Source organism: Lontra canadensis, unplaced genomic scaffold (genome assembly GCF_010015895.1).
Source record: "Lontra canadensis isolate GAN:19392208 unplaced genomic scaffold, GSC_riverotter_1.0 scaffold107, whole genome shotgun sequence".
Classification (NCBI taxonomy): domain Eukaryota; kingdom Metazoa; phylum Chordata; class Mammalia; order Carnivora; family Mustelidae; genus Lontra; species Lontra canadensis.
Window position 1 is genome coordinate 4,544,837 of NW_022631101.1, and position 19,215 is coordinate 4,564,051.

Here is a 19,215-nt window from a genome sequence, read left to right on the forward strand (position 1 = left end):
AGCTCACACCCAAGGATCTGGCCTGGCGACTGGGAGGCAGTGGGACCTTCGTAACACCAGAGCAGGTTTTCAGATGCTGAGTTCGGGGATGTCGTGGGGGTGAGAGTCCCCGGGGATAGCTAGAAGGTAGCTGAGGCTGTCCGTCCGTCCTTCCTTCCTTCCTTCCTTCCTTCCTTCCCTGATCACATATTTCTTGCCAGACCAGTTCTGGGGGCTGGTGGTGGAGGGATAAACGGAGCTGTGGGCGGACACAGGAGCCCTGAGGGCCAGTACAGTTCAGGGACTACAGTGAGAGGAAGAGGGAGCAAGTCATAGATCACCCCGTAGTGTGTGCCAGTCTTGTCCTCTGCGTTGGAAAGACCAATGAGCCATGGCTCTCACCTCTGTGAGGCTCCCAGATAGAGATGGGGCCCACCCAGGCTTGGCCCCAGCCCCAGGGCCTCGGGACCTCTGCTGGGAGGGGCCTTGCCAAGGAAGAGAGCATAGGTGGTTTAGCTATCTGGGACCCTCCTCATCTGGCCTGCCCTCTCCTCCCCAGGTAAGAGCAAGGAGGCAGAGATTAAGAGAATCAACAAGGAACTGGCCAACATCCGCTCCAAGTTCAAAGGTAGGCTGGAGGCCTGGAGTCCCGGGTCTGAGAGGGGAGGGGCTGGGAACTGGGATACTTGGGACTTATAGGTATGATCCTTCCTCATTCTCTCCCCTCTTTCCTCCTTCCTCTGGCCCTAGGGGACAAAGCCTTGGATGGCTACAGTAAGAAAAAATATGTGTGTAAACTGCTGTTCATCTTCCTGCTTGGCCACGACATTGACTTTGGGCACATGGAGGCCGTGAACCTGCTCAGCTCCAACAAGTACACGGAGAAGCAGATAGTGAGTCTGGGGAGGAAGGACTGGGGACCTCAGTTCCTGGGTCTGAGGGAGGAGGGGCTAGAAGTAGACTCCGGGGAGGAAGGATTGGGGCCTTCGACCCATTAACCGCAAGGCTGCCAAGAGCCCCCACCTCCTTCCTCGCCCAGGGTTACCTCTTCATCTCGGTTCTGGTGAATTCAAACTCTGAGCTGATCCGGCTCATCAACAACGCCATCAAGAACGACCTGGCCAGCCGCAACCCGACCTTCATGTGCCTGGCCCTGCACTGCATCGCCAATGTGGGCAGCCGCGAGATGGGCGAGGCCTTTGCCGCCGACATCCCACGCATCCTGGTGGCTGGGTGAGGCACTGGGGACCCGGGTGGGCTGGGGTCTGGAATGCAATAGACGAGGCCCAACAAGGACGAGGCCAAGGTCGAGGGTCAGAGAGATTGCGTCACCTGCCCAAGGTGTCCTGGCCAGGACATGGGGGCGTTGCGGGGCTGAGAGTCTGGTGGCGGCCCCACGGTTCTCTTGTCGCTTCACCAGGCCAACTCAGCGGTGTGACGCAGTCTCCCCGCAGATCTGATGGGGTGTGTGTCTGATTAACTAACCTTTAAGACCTACTATAGAAGAGGGGATAACCGTAAGTTCTGCTGGCGACAGCCCTCCAGAACTGCTGTATTTTCATTCATTCATTCATTCAGCAGACATCTGTTGGGCATCTGTTGTAGGCACTGTGTTGTGCTGATTGCTGGGAATATAGTGATGACCAGAAATGGACATGGTCATCGTCTTCCCAAGCATTGGTGGTCCAGAGTGGGAAACAAAGACTGATTGATACTTGCAGGGTGGAACGTACAATTCCTTGTGGAACCATGCTGTTGGGGCACAGGAGCCCTTAAAAACATTTAGCTGGATGCCTGACCTAGTCTCGGGGATCAGGGAGGGCTTCCTGGAGGAAGTGACATCACACTGAGACCTGGGTGAGGAGGAGTTGTTGGCTGTAGAGAGGGGAAAGGTGTGAAAGGCACCGGGGTCAGCCTGTGTGATCATCCTGAGGCAGGAGGTCATTTGTCACGTATTTTTTGAGTCCCTGCGATGTGCTAGGCCCTCTCATGGGTTTGGGGAGGCAAGAGGGAGAAGCAAAGACTGTTGTGCCCACTCTCAGGAAGCTTACATCTAACAGGAAGCTTACATGAAAGGATACCCAAAGAGCAAACATATACATAAAAAAAGTAAGATGAGTTCAGATAGTAATCAGTGCTATGAAGGAAATAAAACTGGGTAGTGGGGGCAGTGGGGTGGGGGGGTGTGGTGAAACTACTTAAATATACTCATCAGGGGAGATCTCTCCAAGAAGGTGACTTGCAATTGAGACTGGAATGATGAGAAGATAGTTATTTTAGAATGTTGGCAAGTGTCCCAAGCGAAAGGAGCAACAAGTGCAAAGGCCCCGAGGCATGAGCCTTCTGTATTCAAGGAACCAAGAGATAGTCTCTGTGGAGGGCAGTGAACAAGAGACAGAGTAAGGGGAGTTTGGATTTTATTTTCATTGAAATGGAAGGAGTTGGTGTGTGTTAAGTGGGCACGTGACATGATGGGCTTTGTATTTTTAGAAGATCACTCAGCTTGGTATGGGAGAAGGTATGACTTATATTTCTGGCAATATGGTGGACTAGATTCCTGACTAATGCTCTCACTGAAACCTAACAATGTGGGATAAAAGAGGAAAGGAAGTACTCTTCAACGTATTCATGAGCTCATGAGAGAATAAGGAGCGTACAGGCCACAAGCTAAGAGGGGCCTGGCACCTGGGGAGATGGGGAGAGGGCCAAAGCCAGAGTTTGCCTAGAGGGCGAACCTAGATATTGATTTGGGGGCCCTACAGCCTCTGGGAACAGGATACAAAGCTTGTCTGAGGAGAAGCTCCAGAGACCACACTTCAAAGTGAGGGTGACCTAGAAATAAATCCCTTGGGGGACTATAAGCAAAATTACCTGTTTTCAAACCTTGGCACGGAGCAGCCCACACACTGGTTTTCAGCCTGATTTTCCCCTACCTGGGTTGTCTACAAATTCTTAAGCCAAACTTTAAAGTGATTTAAGCTAGTAGTAGCCCAGTGCCCGACAGAGGCAAACAAGCCTTTTCAGGAGAAACCCGCCTTCACCACAGAAGCCCTAAGTTATGTGAGTAATGCACAATCGAAAGTCACCAAACACAGGCCACACAACACCATGAGGGAGAACCAGCAGAAAGGAAACGGAAAGTAATAGTAGAATTGGAATATTCATATAGGGTGTAAAATAAATATGTTTAATATGTTTCAATAAATAAGAAAACAATTTAAAAATAGAAGTGCAAGCAAATTCGAAAAAGAAATGGAGACATTTTTTTAAGCCATCTGGCTTAGCGGCAAGATGGACAGAGCCAAAGCAGAGTGAGTGAACAGGAGGTAGAATTGAAGAAATTATTCCGAACGCAGCCCAGAGAAACAGAGATGGAAGATTCCAAGAGAGGTTAAGAATCACGGAACATGAAGAGGTCTAACGTAATGCTGTTTAGAGCTCTAGAGGGACACCTGGCTGGCTTAGTCGGTAGAACGTGTGACTCTTGATCTGGGGGTTGTGAGTTCCAGGCCCACAGTGGGTTTAGGGGTTATTTAAAAACCTTTAGAGGGACGCCTTGGTGGCTCAGTTGGTTAAGCGGCTGCCTTCGACTCAGGTCATGATTCTAGTATCCTGGGATCAAGTCCCACATCGGGCTCCTTGCTCGGCGGGGAGCTGCTTCTCCCTCTGCCACTCTGCCTGCCTGTGCTCGCTCTTTCTCTCTGACAGATAAATAAATAAAATCTTTAAAAAAAAAACAAACAACCTTTAGAGCTCTAGGAAGGGAGGGGAGAGAATATGACAGAGGTGTTGTTTGAACGGATAATGCCTGAGAATGTAGCCTAGAACGAAGAAAGAGGCTGATCCTCTGAGTCAAGTAGCTCAAGAACCCAGCAGCAGAGCTAGAGACTGGGGCGGGGGTGGTGGCAGGGAGACCACTGAGACTGTTGCCATCCAGGTCTGAGCTGACGGTGGCTGGGACCCCGGTAGTAGCCGTAGAGGACGTCACTGGGTACATTCCGGGAGTGAAGCCGACAGGACAGTTACATGGGGCGGGAAAGCAAGAGAGGGGGAGCTCGAACAGGTGGGTGGATAACGAAACCTGGGGAGAAGCAGGGGAGCGAGAGGCAGGCCCCAAGCCAGGTTTGGCCCCGCTAGATGCGAGGTGCCTGGTGGACGCCTGGGCAGAGATGTCCCATAGGCGACTGGACGGCAGGGAGTTGGGGCCAGGGAGGGAACGAGTGAGAGAGGGCTAAAAATAGAACTCGAGCCACATACCCCTCCGTGGTTCTGGTCGCCACATCAAAATGAAAACAAACAGGCAAAACTTCTTTTAATATTTTAATTTAACCCAATCTATCTAAAATATGTTCATTTTGACACTGGATCTACCTGAAAATTTCCATATAATTGTTCATGTCATCACCACACGTGAGTGTGATGTACACACGTTGTCTCTCAGTTTGGATGGGTCCTCGGGGTCCAGTAGCCACGTGTGGCTGGGGCCACCGTACGGGATAGCACAGGATGGATGGTAATTAAAGCCACATCCTTTCAGGGGAGACATGAGAAGGGTGAGAAGTGACCTAAGGCTAAACCCCGGCGTGGCCCAGTGTGTCCAGGTCTGGCCAGGGAGATGGGAGGGAAATGCAGAGTGGGCTGTGGCTTGGAACATGAAGAAACTTTTTCACGGAGGACAGAGTGGTCAGTCGTGGCGAAATTGGTGGCCACCCCGAGCCGGGAGAACTGGGTACTTGTGAGGACCAAGAAAGCGGCCGGTGTGACAGACTCGTACAAGCTGAGGTGATGCCCAGTTTCACACCAGGGAATGGATGCTGAGGGGTTGTGCCCTGCCATTGTCAGGGGCCAGGCTGGGGTTGTCTGCGTGCTCGGCTGGCCTCTCTCGACACCCAAAACTTGGCCTTGACAGTGACAGGGGCAGAGAGCAATATATTTTGGGGGGTAGATTTTTTTTTTTAATTATTATAAAATTCACATAACATCAAGTTAACTGTTTCAGCAGTTTACAGCGTACAATTCAGCGGTCTCTAGTATATTCACCGTGCTTTGCGGCCACTACCACTAATTCCAGAACATTCCCCTCACCCCAAAAAGAAGCCCCATACTCAGTAGCAGCTCACTCCCCATTGGCTTTCCCTCTAGCTCCGGACAGCCACTCGTCTGCTTTGTGTTTCTCTGGATTTGCTATTCTGGACATTTCAGATAAATGGAAGCGTGTGCTCCGTGGCCTTTTGGGTCTGGCTTTTTCCCACCTGGTGGAACGTTTTCGAGGTTCTTCCGTGTCGTATGCTGCTCTGCTTCTTTCCTTCTTATGGCCCAGTAATACCGTTCTGCTGTCTGGAGGGACCACATTTTAGTTACCCACTCATCGAAAGATTCCGTTTGACTCTTAGGAATATTGTTTAAAATTTTTTTTTTTTTTTTAAGATTTTATTTATTGATTTGACAGAGAGAGATCACAAGTAGACAGAGAGGCAGGCAGAGAGAGAGAGAGAGAAGCAGGCTCCCTGCTGAGCAGAGAGCCCGATGCGGGACTCGATCCCAGGACCCTGGGACCATGACCCGAGCCGAAGGCAGCGGCTTAACCCACTGAGCCACCCAGGCGCCCCTCTTAGGAATATTGTACAAATACATTGTGTGAACCTGGTTTTCAGCTCTTATGGGCCTGCGCGGGGGATTGCTGGGTCATGTGGTACCATGGCTTTTTTTTTTTTTTTAAAGAAAGGGAACAGTTGAATTCCCCCTTCACATCCCCCGCAGCATCTCCATCTCCCCGCCCCCCTGCGGCCTATATTCGATGGTGGTTATTCCCACGTACCTCCCTGTCCTTCTGTACCTGCACACACGCCCCTGTGTGCCGTGGCCGTAAGCTTTACCTCTGCGGTACAGAGTCTCCGGTTAAGCAAGGCAATAAACAGCTCTTACTCCCCCATTCGGGGTACGGTGGGCGTTCCCTCCCCCGTAGCTGGAGGGAACGGTAGAGGTCATCTCCTTCAAGGGCTTGAGAAACACCTCGAACAGAGCCTGGCCCGGGGTCGAGGCTTGTGCTCTGAGCTGTGACGATGGTGGAAAGGCCATGAATGGGGCACTGTTCTACTGGTCTTGGACAGACCTTCTACCGGTTTTGGTGTTGAGCTGATGATGGTCAGACGTTCTTGCGCCGGGACCTTGAACATGGATGCGTGCCCGCCCCCAGGGTGGGTGTCCAGGAGCAGCCTCACTGGGCTGGGTCTGCGTCACTCCCAGTGACACGCTGACCCCGGGCGGCCCCGCTCCTCTCCTGAGGGCCTGTCCCCACATCTTGAGGGCTGCTGTGTCCGAGGCCCGGCCAGCGTGCACGCATCTGCCTGGCTGGCGGGAGGAAATGGCACTGCCTCATCACTACCATTTGTGTTTCACCTGCAAATCCAGCGAAACCCCCTTTCACCTGGCCTTTGACTTGCTCAGTCACCCCTCCTGGGGCTTCCGTCTGTGTCCTTTGCCGAGGCTTCGGATGGGTCCTCTCCTGGAGGCCACAGCCTAGGCGGTCAGGACAGCTCCCCGCACCCCCTCTATGCCCAAGGCCGTCCTGGCTTCTGGTCCACGGTGTCCTTTCTTCACCCCCCGAGTCCCCTTGCAGAGGAAACTGCCCATCGGAGAGTCAGTGGCCTCTCGCAGGCACGTGCTCCACCGGTCAGGACCTCAAGCACACGTGTCTGGCCCCAGTTCCTCGGTTTGTGGTGGTGAGAGAAACGAGTTAGTCCCAGACTGTGCCTGGCTCAGTGCCGGGAGGAGCGGGAGGACCCTGGCTGGTGCTTTTCCTGCTGTCACCCCAGTATCGGTGCTTCCCTGCTCACCACCTGCAGCAGCTCTGTCTCCCCCTGGCTAAAAAGCAGGGTCGGCGCCATGGCCCTTGATGCCCGGCACAGTCTGGCCCCTTGTCCCCCGGTCCCCCTGTCCCCATCTCCCGGCCTCTCCCCCCTCCACTTCTCGCTCGCTCACAGCAGCCACACACAGGCCTGTGGCCACCTCGGGGCCTCCACACAGGCTGTGGCCTCTCCCCGGGATGGGCTGTGCGGAGATTTTCGGGATTTTCTCACTAAGCTCAGCTTTCCAGTCACCTGCCAACTCGTCAGAGAGCCCTTCTTGCAAAATAGCATAAGTGGCGCTCCTTGCGCCTGTGCTCATTGGAACTGTAGCACTGACACCGGATGGTGTCTGGTGCGTGTGCTGGGATCCGGGCTGCCTGGCTGGGAGGTAAGCTCTGTGCGGACAGACGTTTGGACCAGTCTGTCCACCCCTCTGTCCACCGCGCCTCCAGCAGAGCCTGCTGCCCGGAGGTGCTCCGGAAGCATTCGGTAAGCAAGTGAAGGTGCACGGGCAGGCTTGGCGGTTGGCGGAGTTCTGCCAGTGACCCCAAGGCTACCGAAATGGAGCCCATCTTGCAGATAAAGAAACGGAGGCTTGGTGCGTGATGAGGCCAGCACCAGAGTGGATCCCTGGTCCCCCTGCTCTCTCCTCCTGCTGCTGGCCGCCCTTCCTGGGAGGAGCAGAAGAGGATGGAAGGTCTGTGTGGGGCTGGGGAAGCGCTGACCTCCCCCGACCCAATTGTGTCCCCACAGGGACAGCATGGACAGCGTGAAACAGAGCGCGGCCCTGTGCTTGCTGCGGCTGTACAAGGCCTCTCCTGACTTGGTACCCATGGGCGAGTGGACGGCCCGGGTGGTCCACCTGCTGAATGACCAGCACATGGTGAGCCCCGGGCCTGGCGCCTGGACGGCCCGGGTGGCCGCCTCCCAGAGCCATCCCTACACACCCGGAGCCCCTTCTGCCTTAGACGCTTATGTGGAAACCCGGGGAATGTCCCACTTGTGCCCCGATTCCCACCTGGGTGCCCAGGGTCCCCCACCTCTGTCCCTGCCTCCACTCAGGTACCTAGAGATCTTGGTCCAGCGTCCTGAGTACCTGTCACCCACCCACGTATCCAGAAGCCCCCATGCCCACATCCCTGATACCCTCCCCCACCCCGACTGCCCAGGGATCCTGTCCAGTGTCCCCAGCACCCCTCACCCACCCAGCCCTTGAGTCTCTGCTTTCAGATTCCCGGGCTGACCCTCCCCCTGCAGCCCTGACCTGCCGCTTGTCTGCCTCTGCAGGGTGTGGTCACAGCGGCTGTCAGTCTCATCACCTGTCTCTGCAAGAAGAACCCAGACGACTTCAAGACCTGCATATCCCTGGCCGTGTCTCGCCTGAGCCGGGTGGGTGTGGTCTCATCGCGGGGTACGGGAGGGGGCCCTGGCGCCTATGTCCTCTGGAGCAACTCCCTGGTCCCCCTCACTGTCCCCGAGAAGCAGCCCAGCACAGTGGTTATGAACTCAGCCTCTGAGCTGGGCTCATCCTAGCCCACACAGCTCATTCCTGCTGTGTGGCCCAGACAAGCGGTTTCACCTCTGGTCCTCACTGATCCCATCTGTTCACTGGGGACAACACCAGGTCCGGTTCACAGTGTAGCTACTGTCAGTCGGTGTGTCTAATGTCAGTATGGGCCTGGGCGTCATGAGCACCCAGGGGGTGTGAGTGTCTCTCCTGATTTCCTCCCCCTTACCCCACTGTCTCTTGCTTCCTCCCGCATTCCCTGCTCTGCCTCCTTTTCCTTTTTCTCCAACCTCTCTGTTCCCCTCCTTCTGCTCCTCTCACCACCTTCGCGCCTGTCCTGGGAACATTCCCGAGGCTGCCAGTGTACCAGGCTCTGGGGATACAGATGAGTCAGAGCCGAGCCCTCCAGGAGCTCCCTCTCCTGTTGGTGGGGAGAGATGTGGCAGGGCAGGCCGGACAGCACAGATTTTCATAAAAAGGGTGATCTGGGCTGTCATGGAGGTAGTACAGGACATTGTAGACCCCAAAGGAGGCACTTATCCCAGCCTGGAAGTCTAGGAAGGCTTCCTGGGAGAGGTGATCCCTGAATGAAGACATGGAGTGAATTTAATATTCCCTGGGCAAGTCAGAGGAGGCCGAGAGTCGCAGGCAGAGAGGACAGGCCCACCAGGTCATTCAGTCGCTTTGTCATTGATTCACCATACGCCCGAATACTCCCGAGCGCTGGGCTGGCCGGGGAGACACGGACAGGGACACTGGGGGCCGGGCACGTGCCATCATGGCCATGGCACAGCACATGGTGGGGAATGCTTCCTAGAGGAGGGATTTCCCAGGTTGAGCAGGCACTTGCCATGAGGGGGAAAACGTCCCGTACTCTCCTGCTAATTCCCCATCTCTTCCCAGACCCTTTCTTTTTTTTTTTTTTTTTTTTATATTTTATTTATTTATTTGAGAGAGACACAGTGAGAGAGAGCATGATCAAGGAGAAGGTCAGAGAGAGAAGCAGACTCCCCGTGGAGCCGGGAGCCCAATGCAGGACTCGATCCCGGGACTCCGGGGTCATGACCTGAGCCAAAGGCAGCCGTCCAACCAACTGAGCCACCCAGGCATCCCCCTAGAGCCTTTCTTAAGTCCGATCTTGTATTAGGCCCGGGAACCCAGGAAAGGGTCAGAGCTAGTTCCTAACCCCTGAGCTGCTTCCAGCCATGGGGGACAGCTACAGGGACACAAGTCCGCAGTGAGCTGGTGTGATCTGTGCTTCATGGAGGAGCCCAGGGCACCACGAGGCTCCTGTTTGGAGTAAGCGGCTCACAGAAGGGAACGCGGGTGGCAGAGACTTCTCCCCCTGACAGCAGCATTACATGGAAGAGTCGGGAGCCCCGGCTTGGGTCTAAGCTCACTGCGTGCTCCAGGCTTCCTTACTCCCCTCCCCGGGCCTCAGATGCTTGGGAAGTCGGTGTGGCTCTGCCCCGCCCCTACCCCTGCCCCACGCCCTTCCTTTTCCATGCCTCACCCCCTTTTCCGCCCCCCAGATCGTCTCCTCGGCCTCCACCGACCTCCAGGACTACACTTATTACTTCGTGCCGGCGCCCTGGCTCTCGGTGAAACTCCTGCGGCTGCTGCAGTGCTACCCACCGCCAGGTACTGCCGCCGACCCCGCCCGCGCCAGGCCCTGACGCCTCGGGCCTGCGCTCTGTCAGGGTTTCTGTGAGGCTGTGGGTGCTGGGGCTCAGCCTAAAGGGTCGGACAGATCACTCCTGTCTTGTGATCTCCTGCTGTGGGCCAGGGTCCCTGTGACGCTGTGCTGGGGTTTGCTCAGCCCTGGAGTGTAGGGGCTGTTGTCACATCTCTCTTGGGACAAAACCAAGGCTGTGGGAGGAGAGGCTCTTGCCCATGGTCCCCGCAGCCGATCTGGGGGTGATCCCGGGCTGTGTTGTTTGGATGACCATAGCTCTGTGAGAGGTTTTCATGGCCTTGTTGCTCAAGGTCATAGCCGTGGTGTGGATGATGAGCCTAGCGTGAGCCAGGCGGCGCACCGGGGGTGTCTGTGCCCTCCCAACAGAGCTGGTGAAGGGGAGCCCTCCCTGCAGCATGCAGACAGGGAGACTGAGGCTTGGAGATGAGACGTCATGTCTCTTGGCAGCGACTTGGGGTGGAGCTTGGCAGCGACTAAGGGGTGGAGCCTTATGCCAGCATCTGGCTCCGAGTCCCTCCCTCTACCCTACAGACCTTGGGGTCCATAGGGCCGAGTGCCCCATTTCCTCTGCTGCCTGCCTCGTAGAGCAGTTTTGAGGGAGCCCGTGCTGAGCTGCTCAGCACACAGGAGGGGATTGATAAACCGGCTCCCTTCCGTTCGGCCAGGGTACCGTGCACCTGCTGTGGCCAGGGACTGACGTGCAGCCCTGAGTCTGCATGGGCAGCTGTGCACGAGCGTGCGTGTGAACGCATGACCGCGTGTGCAAGTCTGGGCGTGTCCACACGTCTGTGTGCACCCGCATGGCAGTGTGTGCGTGTGCGCGCGTGCACACGCAGGCAGGGGCCGCTTCCGGCCTGTGAAGGCCACTGGTGAATTCTGTCCCATGGCCTTGGGAAAGCCTTGTTCGTTCCCCTCCTGGGTCTCTTTCTCATCCTGCAAGGAAGCGCTCGGGCAGATCTCCGACCTCACTTCCGTCCCAGGAGCCCCGCCTCATCATTTCGGGGTGTGCCCGGAGCAGGTGCCTCGCCTCCTGTCACCCCCTGTGTCATAGGAATTGCAGCTGTGGCCCCAAGCAGGTGGTGCTGGGCCAGAGAGGCCACCTCCTGATTTATCTACGGAAAATGTTTCTGATAGCGTATTACGGAAAATTTCCCAACGTCCAGATAGCTAGAGCGCACCCATTGTCTAGACTTGCGTTTGGCGGTGCATGTGTGCTCTAAGTTTGCTTTTTTTATTCCTGAAGTATTTAAGACTGGCGTAGAGACATCACGTTTTTAATCTTTGGATATCTTGTTGCACGTTTCTAAAAACTATGGGCGTTCTCTACGGTCACACTTGAAGCTCCAAAATCCTCAGTGTGTTCAGACTAGGATCCGATCAAGATACAAGTATTTTTTTTTTTAAGATTTATTATTTTAATAGATTTTTTAAAAAAATTTTTTAATGATTTTATTTATTTGAGAGAGAGAGAGTTAGAGAGCATGAGAAGAGAGAGAGAGCAGCGGGAGAAGCAGACTCCCCGCTGAGCAGGGAGTCCGATGTGGGACTCGATCCCAGGACTCCAGGATCATGACTTGAGCCGAAGGCAGTTGCTTAACCAACTGAGCCACCCAGGCGCCCCAGATTTATTTACTTATTTTAGAGAGAGCAGGGAGAGGGCCAGAGGGAGAGAGAGAGAGAAGCAGACTCCCTGCTGAGCAGGGAGCCTGACACGGGGCTCGATCTCATGGCCCTGAGACCATGACCTGAGCTGAAATCAAGAGTCGAATGCTAACCAGCTGAGCCATCTAGGCGCGCCTGGCTTGTTCAGTCAGTGGAGCAGGCAGCTCTTAGGGTCATGAGTTCAAGCCCCACGCTGGGCATGGAGATGACTGAAACAAAAAGTAAGGGAAAAAAAGAAGAAGAAAAAGATAAGTATAGAATTTACTTATTTCTCATAGTCTAGAGGAATTGCCCCTTTATTCTGGGGCATTGGCTTTCACTCCACCTTTTTATTATGAAACATTTCAAACGGAAAGATCACCTGCGAGAATGGTGTCATGAACATGTGAGGCCCCGAGACCTGGCAGAGACCCTGAACGCTGCTCTTGGCGCCCTGGCTGGCTTGCTGTCTCAAACACACACTCACTTGCTCATTTAAGTGACATAAGTCGCAGACGTCCTCATGCTTCCCCCATGCCCAAAATACACCCACACACATTTCATGAGACCCAAGAACACTGCGCAAAACTACAGTGCCCTTGTCACACCTGAGGAGCTTCAAGGTCATGGTGTCGTCCGCTGTCCAGGTACCATTCACACCCCCCTCACTGTCCACAGCCTTATTTGTACGGCTGAAACAAAATACAGTTCAGTCGAGGGCTGCGACTTACATTTCCTTATGTCTTTGTCCCTTTTGGGGGGGAGTCTGGAATAGCCCTCCCACCAGTTTTTGAAGAAACTACTGGTTTTGTGAAGAAACCGGGAGAGTTTGGCATTGCAGGGGTGTCCCACCTTCTGGATTTGGCCTAGAGTTGCCTTGTGTCCTACAGCTCATCCTTCTACCCCAGTGAGCCGCCTGATACATCCAGGTGCGACATTTTCCTCTAGAAGGCTTGACAGCCCATCGGCGCACAGGATGTCACCTCACACCCCGCGGAATGGCAGTTATCAGTGTTGGTCGGAGCTCCTGGTTGGCGTGTGTCTGTCTCGGGCGCTCAGACCGTTTCTTGGGGCGACCCTGGTTTCACAGTGTCTCTGGGAAGGTTTCTTTTTCCTGTGAGAAACCTAAAGTGTATCAGTGCTGCAGGAGGGGAAACTGAGGCTCACAGGGGTGGGAGTCATCACCGAGCAGGACAAAAGCCAAAGCCTGGATTGGTCTCTTCTGTTGGCCCTCTGCCACCTCCCCTGGTCACCTGGAGACCAAGGATGAGCTAGAAGGAGCAGAGACCCCAGCCCATAGCTGCAGGGCCCACCCTTCCTGCGGGAGATGAGAGCCCTCGGGGCCGGGGGGGCTCTGCCCTGCACGTGGGCGGGGCTGGCAGAGACCTCATCCCATGACATGCCCTCCATGTCCCCAGAGGATGCTGCCGTGAAGGGGCGGCTGGTCGAGTGTCTGGAGACCGTGCTCAACAAGGCCCAGGAGCCCCCCAAGTCCAAGAAGGTCCAGCACTCCAACGCCAAGAACGCCATCCTCTTTGAGACCATCAGCCTCATCATACACTACGACAGGTGCCTGCCTGCGGGGAGGGCCAGGGGCCCGGACTCCTGCATCCTAGGAGGTTGGGCTGGGAATCGGGACTGCTAGCTAGGACGACGATGAAGCTGCGAACTGTTACCTCCCCGGAGTGGTGCTGGACCCCTCCTGGGAAAAGCAGAATTCCTGACTCTCTTCCTTTGAGCCCAGTGGCCCAGACAGCCACCAGGAGTGGTCATGACGGGGACGGAGGGCAGGAGTTAAGACCCAGGTCTCAAAGGGAACATAGGATGGCTCAGGTGGGCCTGAGTCCTCCACCTTCTCATGAACCCCCCGTCTCTGCCTCTTGCCACCAGCGAGCCCAACCTCCTGGTGCGGGCCTGTAACCAGCTGGGCCAGTTCCTGCAGCACCGGGAGACCAACCTGCGCTACCTGGCACTGGAGAGCATGTGCACGCTGGCCAGCTCCGAGTTCTCCCATGAGGCGGTCAAGACGCACATCGACACTGTCATCAATGCCCTCAAGGTACACCACCGCAGAGCCTGCCCCGGGCCAGGCCCTGTACGCTGGCCTCTGTTCCCTCGGAGAGGTGCAGGGCTCAGAAGCCACCGCAGAGCCTAGAACATTCTGCCCCTGCTCTCTTCCCTCAGACGGAGCGGGACGTCAGCGTGCGACAGCGGGCGGCAGACCTCCTCTATGCCATGTGCGACCGGAGCAACGCCAAGCAGATCGTGTCAGAAATGCTTCGGTACCTGGAGACAGCGGACTACGCCATCCGCGAGGAGATTGTAAGTCCCGGGAGGAGCTGGGCGCCTGGACCCCCGGCTCTGAGGGAAGAGGGGGCTGGGGGCCTGGACCCCCGGGGTCTCCCGTTGGGGACAGTGATGAGCCCAGATCTGGTTCTTCCATGCTTGGACTGCGCGCGCACGCACACCTGCCCTCCCTGGCTGGCAGGTCCTGAAGGTGGCCATCCTGGCCGAGAAGTACGCAGTGGACTACAGCTGGTACGTGGACACCATCCTCAACCTCATCCGCATCGCGGGCGACTACGTCAGTGAGGAGGTGTGGTACCGCGTGCTGCAGATCGTCACCAACCGCGATGACGTCCAGGGCTACGCTGCCAAGACCGTCTTTGAGGTCAGCGCCCCCACAGCGGGACGGTGAGGCAGAGCAGGGACGGCTGGGGCTGTGGGGCCTACCCGCTGTGACCACCGTCTTGCTCCCTCCTCCTCAGAGCACTCCCTTGGCCTCCCTGGGGGCCGGGTCCTCACAGGCCAGCGTGAGGGTCTGTGGGCCACGGGTGCAGGCCACCCAGCGCAGAGTCACCGACCTGCAAGTCCTGCCAGTTTCCCCAGCCTTCTGCCCCAGGAAGGGGGGCCTGGTGCCGCTGGTTTTACCACCTGTGTGAAAGTGGGCCAGTCACGTAACTGGCCCGTGCCTCAGTTTCCCCACCTATCGTCCCACCCACAGCGTAGCGTTTGTGAGAGTTCTACAAGTTAACAGGCATCCCGGGCTTAGCCCTGCACCTGGCACCCCTCAGCAGTCCTGAGTCAGAGCACACAGCTCCCTGCTGCGCTCACCTGCCCTGTCCCCACCTCCAGGCACTCCAGGCCCCCGCCTGCCATGAGAACATGGTGAAGGTTGGCGGCTACATCCTCGGGGAGTTTGGGAATCTGATTGCTGGGGACCCCCGCTCCAGGTGAGGCGGTGAACACGTGCATCCCGGAGGGGTCTGGGGCTGATGGTGATGGGGCCCCCAGGGACCCTCTTGGCCCCTCACACAACCATCTGGTGCTTGCAAGACAGCGCAGCTCCCAGGAGTCTCTGGGACAGAGCACTGCAGTGGCTGCCACGCAGGGTGGCCTTGGGGGGGCTCCGGGAGGAGGCCAGGCAGCCGCGTGCTGACGCCCCCCGCCCTCCCCAGCCCCCCGGTGCAGTTCTCTCTACTGCATTCCAAGTTCCACCTGTGCAGCGTGGCCACCCGGGCCCTGCTGCTGTCCACCTACATCAAGTTCATCAACCTCTTCCCGGAGACCAAGGCCACCATCCAGGGCGTGCTGCGGGCCGGCTCCCAGCTGCGCAACGCGGACGTGGAGCTGCAGCAGCGCGCCGTCGAGTACCTCACGCTCAGCTCGGTGGCCAGCACAGATGTCCTGGTCAGCGCCGCGGCCCCCGCGTGCCCCTCCTCCAGCCCTGCGCCTCGGCCGCCGAGCTGTCCCTGACCCGCTCTCGCCCTCTGGCCCCACAGGCCACGGTGCTGGAAGAGATGCCGCCCTTCCCGGAGCGAGAGTCGTCCATCCTGGCCAAGCTGAAACGCAAGAAGGGGCCTGGGGCCGGCAGCGCCCTGGATGACGGCCGGAGGGACCCCAGCAGCAATGACATTAATGGGGGCGTGGAGCCCACCCCTAGCACTGTGGTGAGTCCCAGGGGCTGGGCTGTCAGGGCCAGGGCCGCCGGGCGCTATCCCGGCTCACCTCCACCTGCACCTCCCTGCAGTCAACGCCCTCGCCCTCCGCCGACCTCCTGGGGCTGCGGGCAGCCCCTCCCCCAGCGGCAGCCCCAGCGACCTCCGGTGCAGGGAACCTCCTGGTGGACGTTTTCTCCGACGGCCCAGCGGCCCAGCCCAGCCTGGGGCCCACCCCGGAGGAGGCCTTCCTCAGGTACAGCTGCCTGCCGTGGCCCCAGGCTGCCCCTTTTCCGTCTGCCCCCTCACGGTCCCCTCCTCCCTCCCTGTCCCTGTGCCTCTGTCGCCGTGGCTGCCACTTCCCCTGGCCTCCTCTCTCCCTCTGGCCATTCTGGACTCTTGGCTGACCCTGGCCGCCCTGTGTAGTCCTCCCATCGCCATGTCTCAGCCTGCTCTTCCTTCTCTCTTTCCCTCCTCCCTCTTTCTCTCTCCCCCCGGCCCTCTGCTGCCTCTCTGGGATTGGCTGCCTGCCACGCCTGTCTTCTCTTGTCTGCTCTGGGATTGGATGGCCCAGCGAGCTGGAGCCGCCTGCCCCTGAGAGCCCCATGGCTTTGCTGGCTGACCCAGCTCCAGCTGCTGAGTAAGGGGTGTCCCCAGGGAGGGTTAGGGGACTACAAGCTCTTATCAAGGGGTTCCTGATGAGCTGCGGAGGCAAGGATTTGGAGGGGAGTGAAAGTCGGGGTGCTCTGACATGGGGCAGGGGTGGCAGCACACACCAGGGTCCTAGTCCCATTAGAGACAATCATAGGTCTGATTCTGGGGTTCTTTGGGGGAATCTGGGTATGTGGATTCTGGGGTTCTGTCCTTTGAGGGGTTACAGTCTCCCACCTCTAGCTCGGGTCTTCTCTAGCCCCCCACCGTCTTCCCATCTCACTGCTTTCCCCACCTGCAGCCCAGGTCCTGAGGACATCGGACCACCCATCCCTGAAGCCGATGAGCTGCTGAATAAGTGAGTCACGGAAAGGATCAGGGAGGGAACGGGGACAGGTGGGGAGCACCAAGCAGGGCCTAGACAGGCGCCCCTGGCATCCTGAGCTCCCCGCTGCCCCCACCCAGGTTCGTGTGCAAGAACAACGGGGTCCTGTTTGAGAACCAACTGTTGCAGATTGGAGTGAAGTCGGAGTTCCGGCAGAACCTGGGTGCGTCCAGAGAGGGGCGGTGTGGGGATGGGGTTTCGGGGACATCTGGGTTTGGGTGGCATCTGGAGAGGAGGTTAAGGAAGTCAGATGGAGCCCTGCCCTCCCCACCCTCCGCAGGCCGCATGTATCTCTTCTATGGCAACAAGACATCCGTGCAATTCCAGAACTTCTCGCCCACTGTCGTCCACCCTGGAGACCTCCAGACTCATATCCTCCCGGCCTGGCCCAGCCCCCTCCCCTGAGCCCTGACCCTCCTGGTCTGCCTTCCTGGCCATGGGGAAGCAGGTGAACCCCGGTCCAGAACCGTGTTCAGTTCTCTTCAGAGCCTCAGCATATGGTTACGTGTTCGAGGTTTAGTGTCCTCTGTGAGACCGGGGTGGGCCTCTTCTCCCCAGGACAGCCTGAGGACAGTGAAGTGATGGGAGAGGGGTGCCTCTGTTTGTCCCTGTCAGGCCGCTTCCGTGTCCTGAGCTTGTCCTCCGAGGGCTGCACACCCACGATCCCGGCGTCTCCTGCATTCAAGAGCCAGGCCTGCGGGTCTGGATCCCCAAGCAAGGCTGTCTGTGTGATCTGAGCCAGTCACTTGGCCTCTCTGTGCCTTCCTGTCCCATGTCTGAAGTGTAGACCCTCTTCCTTCTCATAGCGTTGTTCTGAAGGGCAGTGTGGTTGGAAAACTCTGGAAGGGTGGCTGGCATAAAGGAAGGTGTCAGTCCTCCCTTCTTTCTCTGATAGTGGTTTTCATGCCCATAAAATGACAGCAGTTAGGCCCAAAAGCTTTGAGGACCTTTTCAGTCCTTTGCTGCATTTAGCCCTCAACAGCAGCATCTCCAGGGCGCCCGCCGGGCTCAGCTCTGTGCTAGGCATGGGTAGGGGGCAGGGGCGGGAGACGCCCAAGATGCCGTCCTTGCCAACTTGAAGGTAGATGTGATCACACTGCAGCCACTTTCGGTGCCCTGACCGTTTGCCAGACACACGGACAAGTACTCACACTGGATTATTTCTCTGAATGCTGAGGACACCGTGTCCATTTTGTAGCTGAGGCTAAGAGGTAAAGTAGCTCGCCCAGAGTCCCCAAGGTGGTACGATCCCAGGATTCAAACTCGAGTCAACCATCCCAGCCCCAGGAGGGCTTCTGCCCTAGTGCCATGTGACTTGTGCCATAATGGAGGTCCCCGAGCCCCTCGTGGGAGGCCAGAGGGCTCACTGAGGAAGGGCTTCGGTGTTGGGGCCTCCTACCATGTGCCGGGTTGGCAGGCCCGGCCCCTTGGAGGCTTGCAGGCCGGGGTTCAGAACCATCAGAGTTCGTGGCCAAGACCGCAGGGGAGAGGAGGCGGGGGGAGGGAATTGCTGCCTCTTTCTGGCTTCCTTGACCCCCAGCGGGCACAGCTGGCGGTGCAGACCAAGCGCGTGGCCGCGCAGGTGGACGGCGGGGCGCAGGTGCAGCAGGTGCTCAACATCGAATGTCTGCGGGACTTCCTGACGCCCCCGCTCCTGTCTGTGCGCTTCCGGTGAGTGGGGCGGGGGTCCTGCCAAGCGGCTGCGATCTTCTGGATGGGGGGGAGGGGGGCTGGGGTCTGATGGAGCCTCCTTGCCGCTCCTCCCTCCCCTCAACACCAGGTACGGGGGCGCCCCCCAGTCCCTCACCCTGAAGCTCCCGGTGACCATCAACAAGTTCTTCCAGCCCACGGAGATGGCGGCCCAGGACTTCTTCCAGCGTTGGAAGCAGCTGAGCCTGTGAGCAGGGACGGGGTGCGAGCTGCGCTGCTGGGGGGTGCGGGGGCGGGGCCTTCCAAGCACCTGACCGGAACCTTTCCCCTGCCTCCAGCCCCCAACAGGAGGCACAGAAAATCTTCAAAGCCAACCACCCTATGGATGCGGAAGTCACTAAGGCAAAAGTGAGTGACCACTGCGCGAACAGGAGAGGGGGCCCTGGACCCACAGCCCAGACCTGCCTCTCCCTAACTGGGGTTTGGGGAGCACTTTCCATTTTTTTTCCATGCCTCTATTTTCCCATCTGTAAAATGGGGCCAGGTCCCACTCGCAAGAATTTCGGGGGAACTGGTTTGCTACTCCCTGGTGGCTCCCAGATCTGGTCCCCTCCAACAGCTACCCTTCTTCCCCAGCTCCTGGGGTTTGGCTCTGCTCTCCTGGACAATGTGGACCCCAACCCTGAGAACTTCGTGGGGGCTGGAATCATCCAGACTAAAGCCCTGCAGGTGGGCTGTCTGCTCCGGCTGGAGCCCAACGCCCAGGCTCAGGTGAGCAGTGGTCTGGGAAGTGCCTCTGAGACTGACACATTACCCCCCTGCCTCAGTGTGTTCGTTTTTAATCACGTCCCTCCGTGCTGTGTCCCTGAGTCCTCTATCTGTTGTCTTCCTTGCCACACCCTTTCTCCCCATCTGGGTCT

General features: G+C 57.6%; 1 protein-coding gene across 2 annotated transcripts in view; it reads left to right on the plus strand.

Moving 5' to 3' along the window:
* AP2A1 (adaptor related protein complex 2 subunit alpha 1) overlaps nucleotides 1-19,215 on the plus strand; it is a 30,376-nt gene that overhangs the window by 10,533 nt on the left and 628 nt on the right. Inside the window, exons 2-23 of one of the 2 annotated variants that reach the window (XM_032839251.1) lie at nucleotides 539-607; nucleotides 730-872; nucleotides 1,019-1,212; nucleotides 7,581-7,710; nucleotides 8,115-8,216; nucleotides 9,867-9,975; nucleotides 13,090-13,240; nucleotides 13,562-13,730; nucleotides 13,856-13,993; nucleotides 14,160-14,342; nucleotides 14,807-14,904; nucleotides 15,130-15,361; nucleotides 15,454-15,621; nucleotides 15,702-15,865; nucleotides 16,184-16,249; nucleotides 16,562-16,618; nucleotides 16,726-16,808; nucleotides 16,926-17,015; nucleotides 18,193-18,316; nucleotides 18,426-18,542; nucleotides 18,634-18,703; nucleotides 18,932-19,066. In XM_032839251.1, coding sequence (XP_032695142.1) covers nucleotides 539-607; nucleotides 730-872; nucleotides 1,019-1,212; nucleotides 7,581-7,710; nucleotides 8,115-8,216; nucleotides 9,867-9,975; nucleotides 13,090-13,240; nucleotides 13,562-13,730; nucleotides 13,856-13,993; nucleotides 14,160-14,342; nucleotides 14,807-14,904; nucleotides 15,130-15,361; nucleotides 15,454-15,621; nucleotides 15,702-15,865; nucleotides 16,184-16,249; nucleotides 16,562-16,618; nucleotides 16,726-16,808; nucleotides 16,926-17,015; nucleotides 18,193-18,316; nucleotides 18,426-18,542; nucleotides 18,634-18,703; nucleotides 18,932-19,066 — 2,792 coding nt within the window. The remainder of the gene's footprint in view (nucleotides 1-538; nucleotides 608-729; nucleotides 873-1,018; nucleotides 1,213-7,580; nucleotides 7,711-8,114; nucleotides 8,217-9,866; nucleotides 9,976-13,089; nucleotides 13,241-13,561; nucleotides 13,731-13,855; nucleotides 13,994-14,159; nucleotides 14,343-14,806; nucleotides 14,905-15,129; nucleotides 15,362-15,453; nucleotides 15,622-15,701; nucleotides 15,866-16,183; nucleotides 16,250-16,561; nucleotides 16,619-16,725; nucleotides 16,809-16,925; nucleotides 17,016-18,192; nucleotides 18,317-18,425; nucleotides 18,543-18,633; nucleotides 18,704-18,931; nucleotides 19,067-19,215) is intronic. The other variant, XM_032839252.1, reaches the window with a different exon arrangement.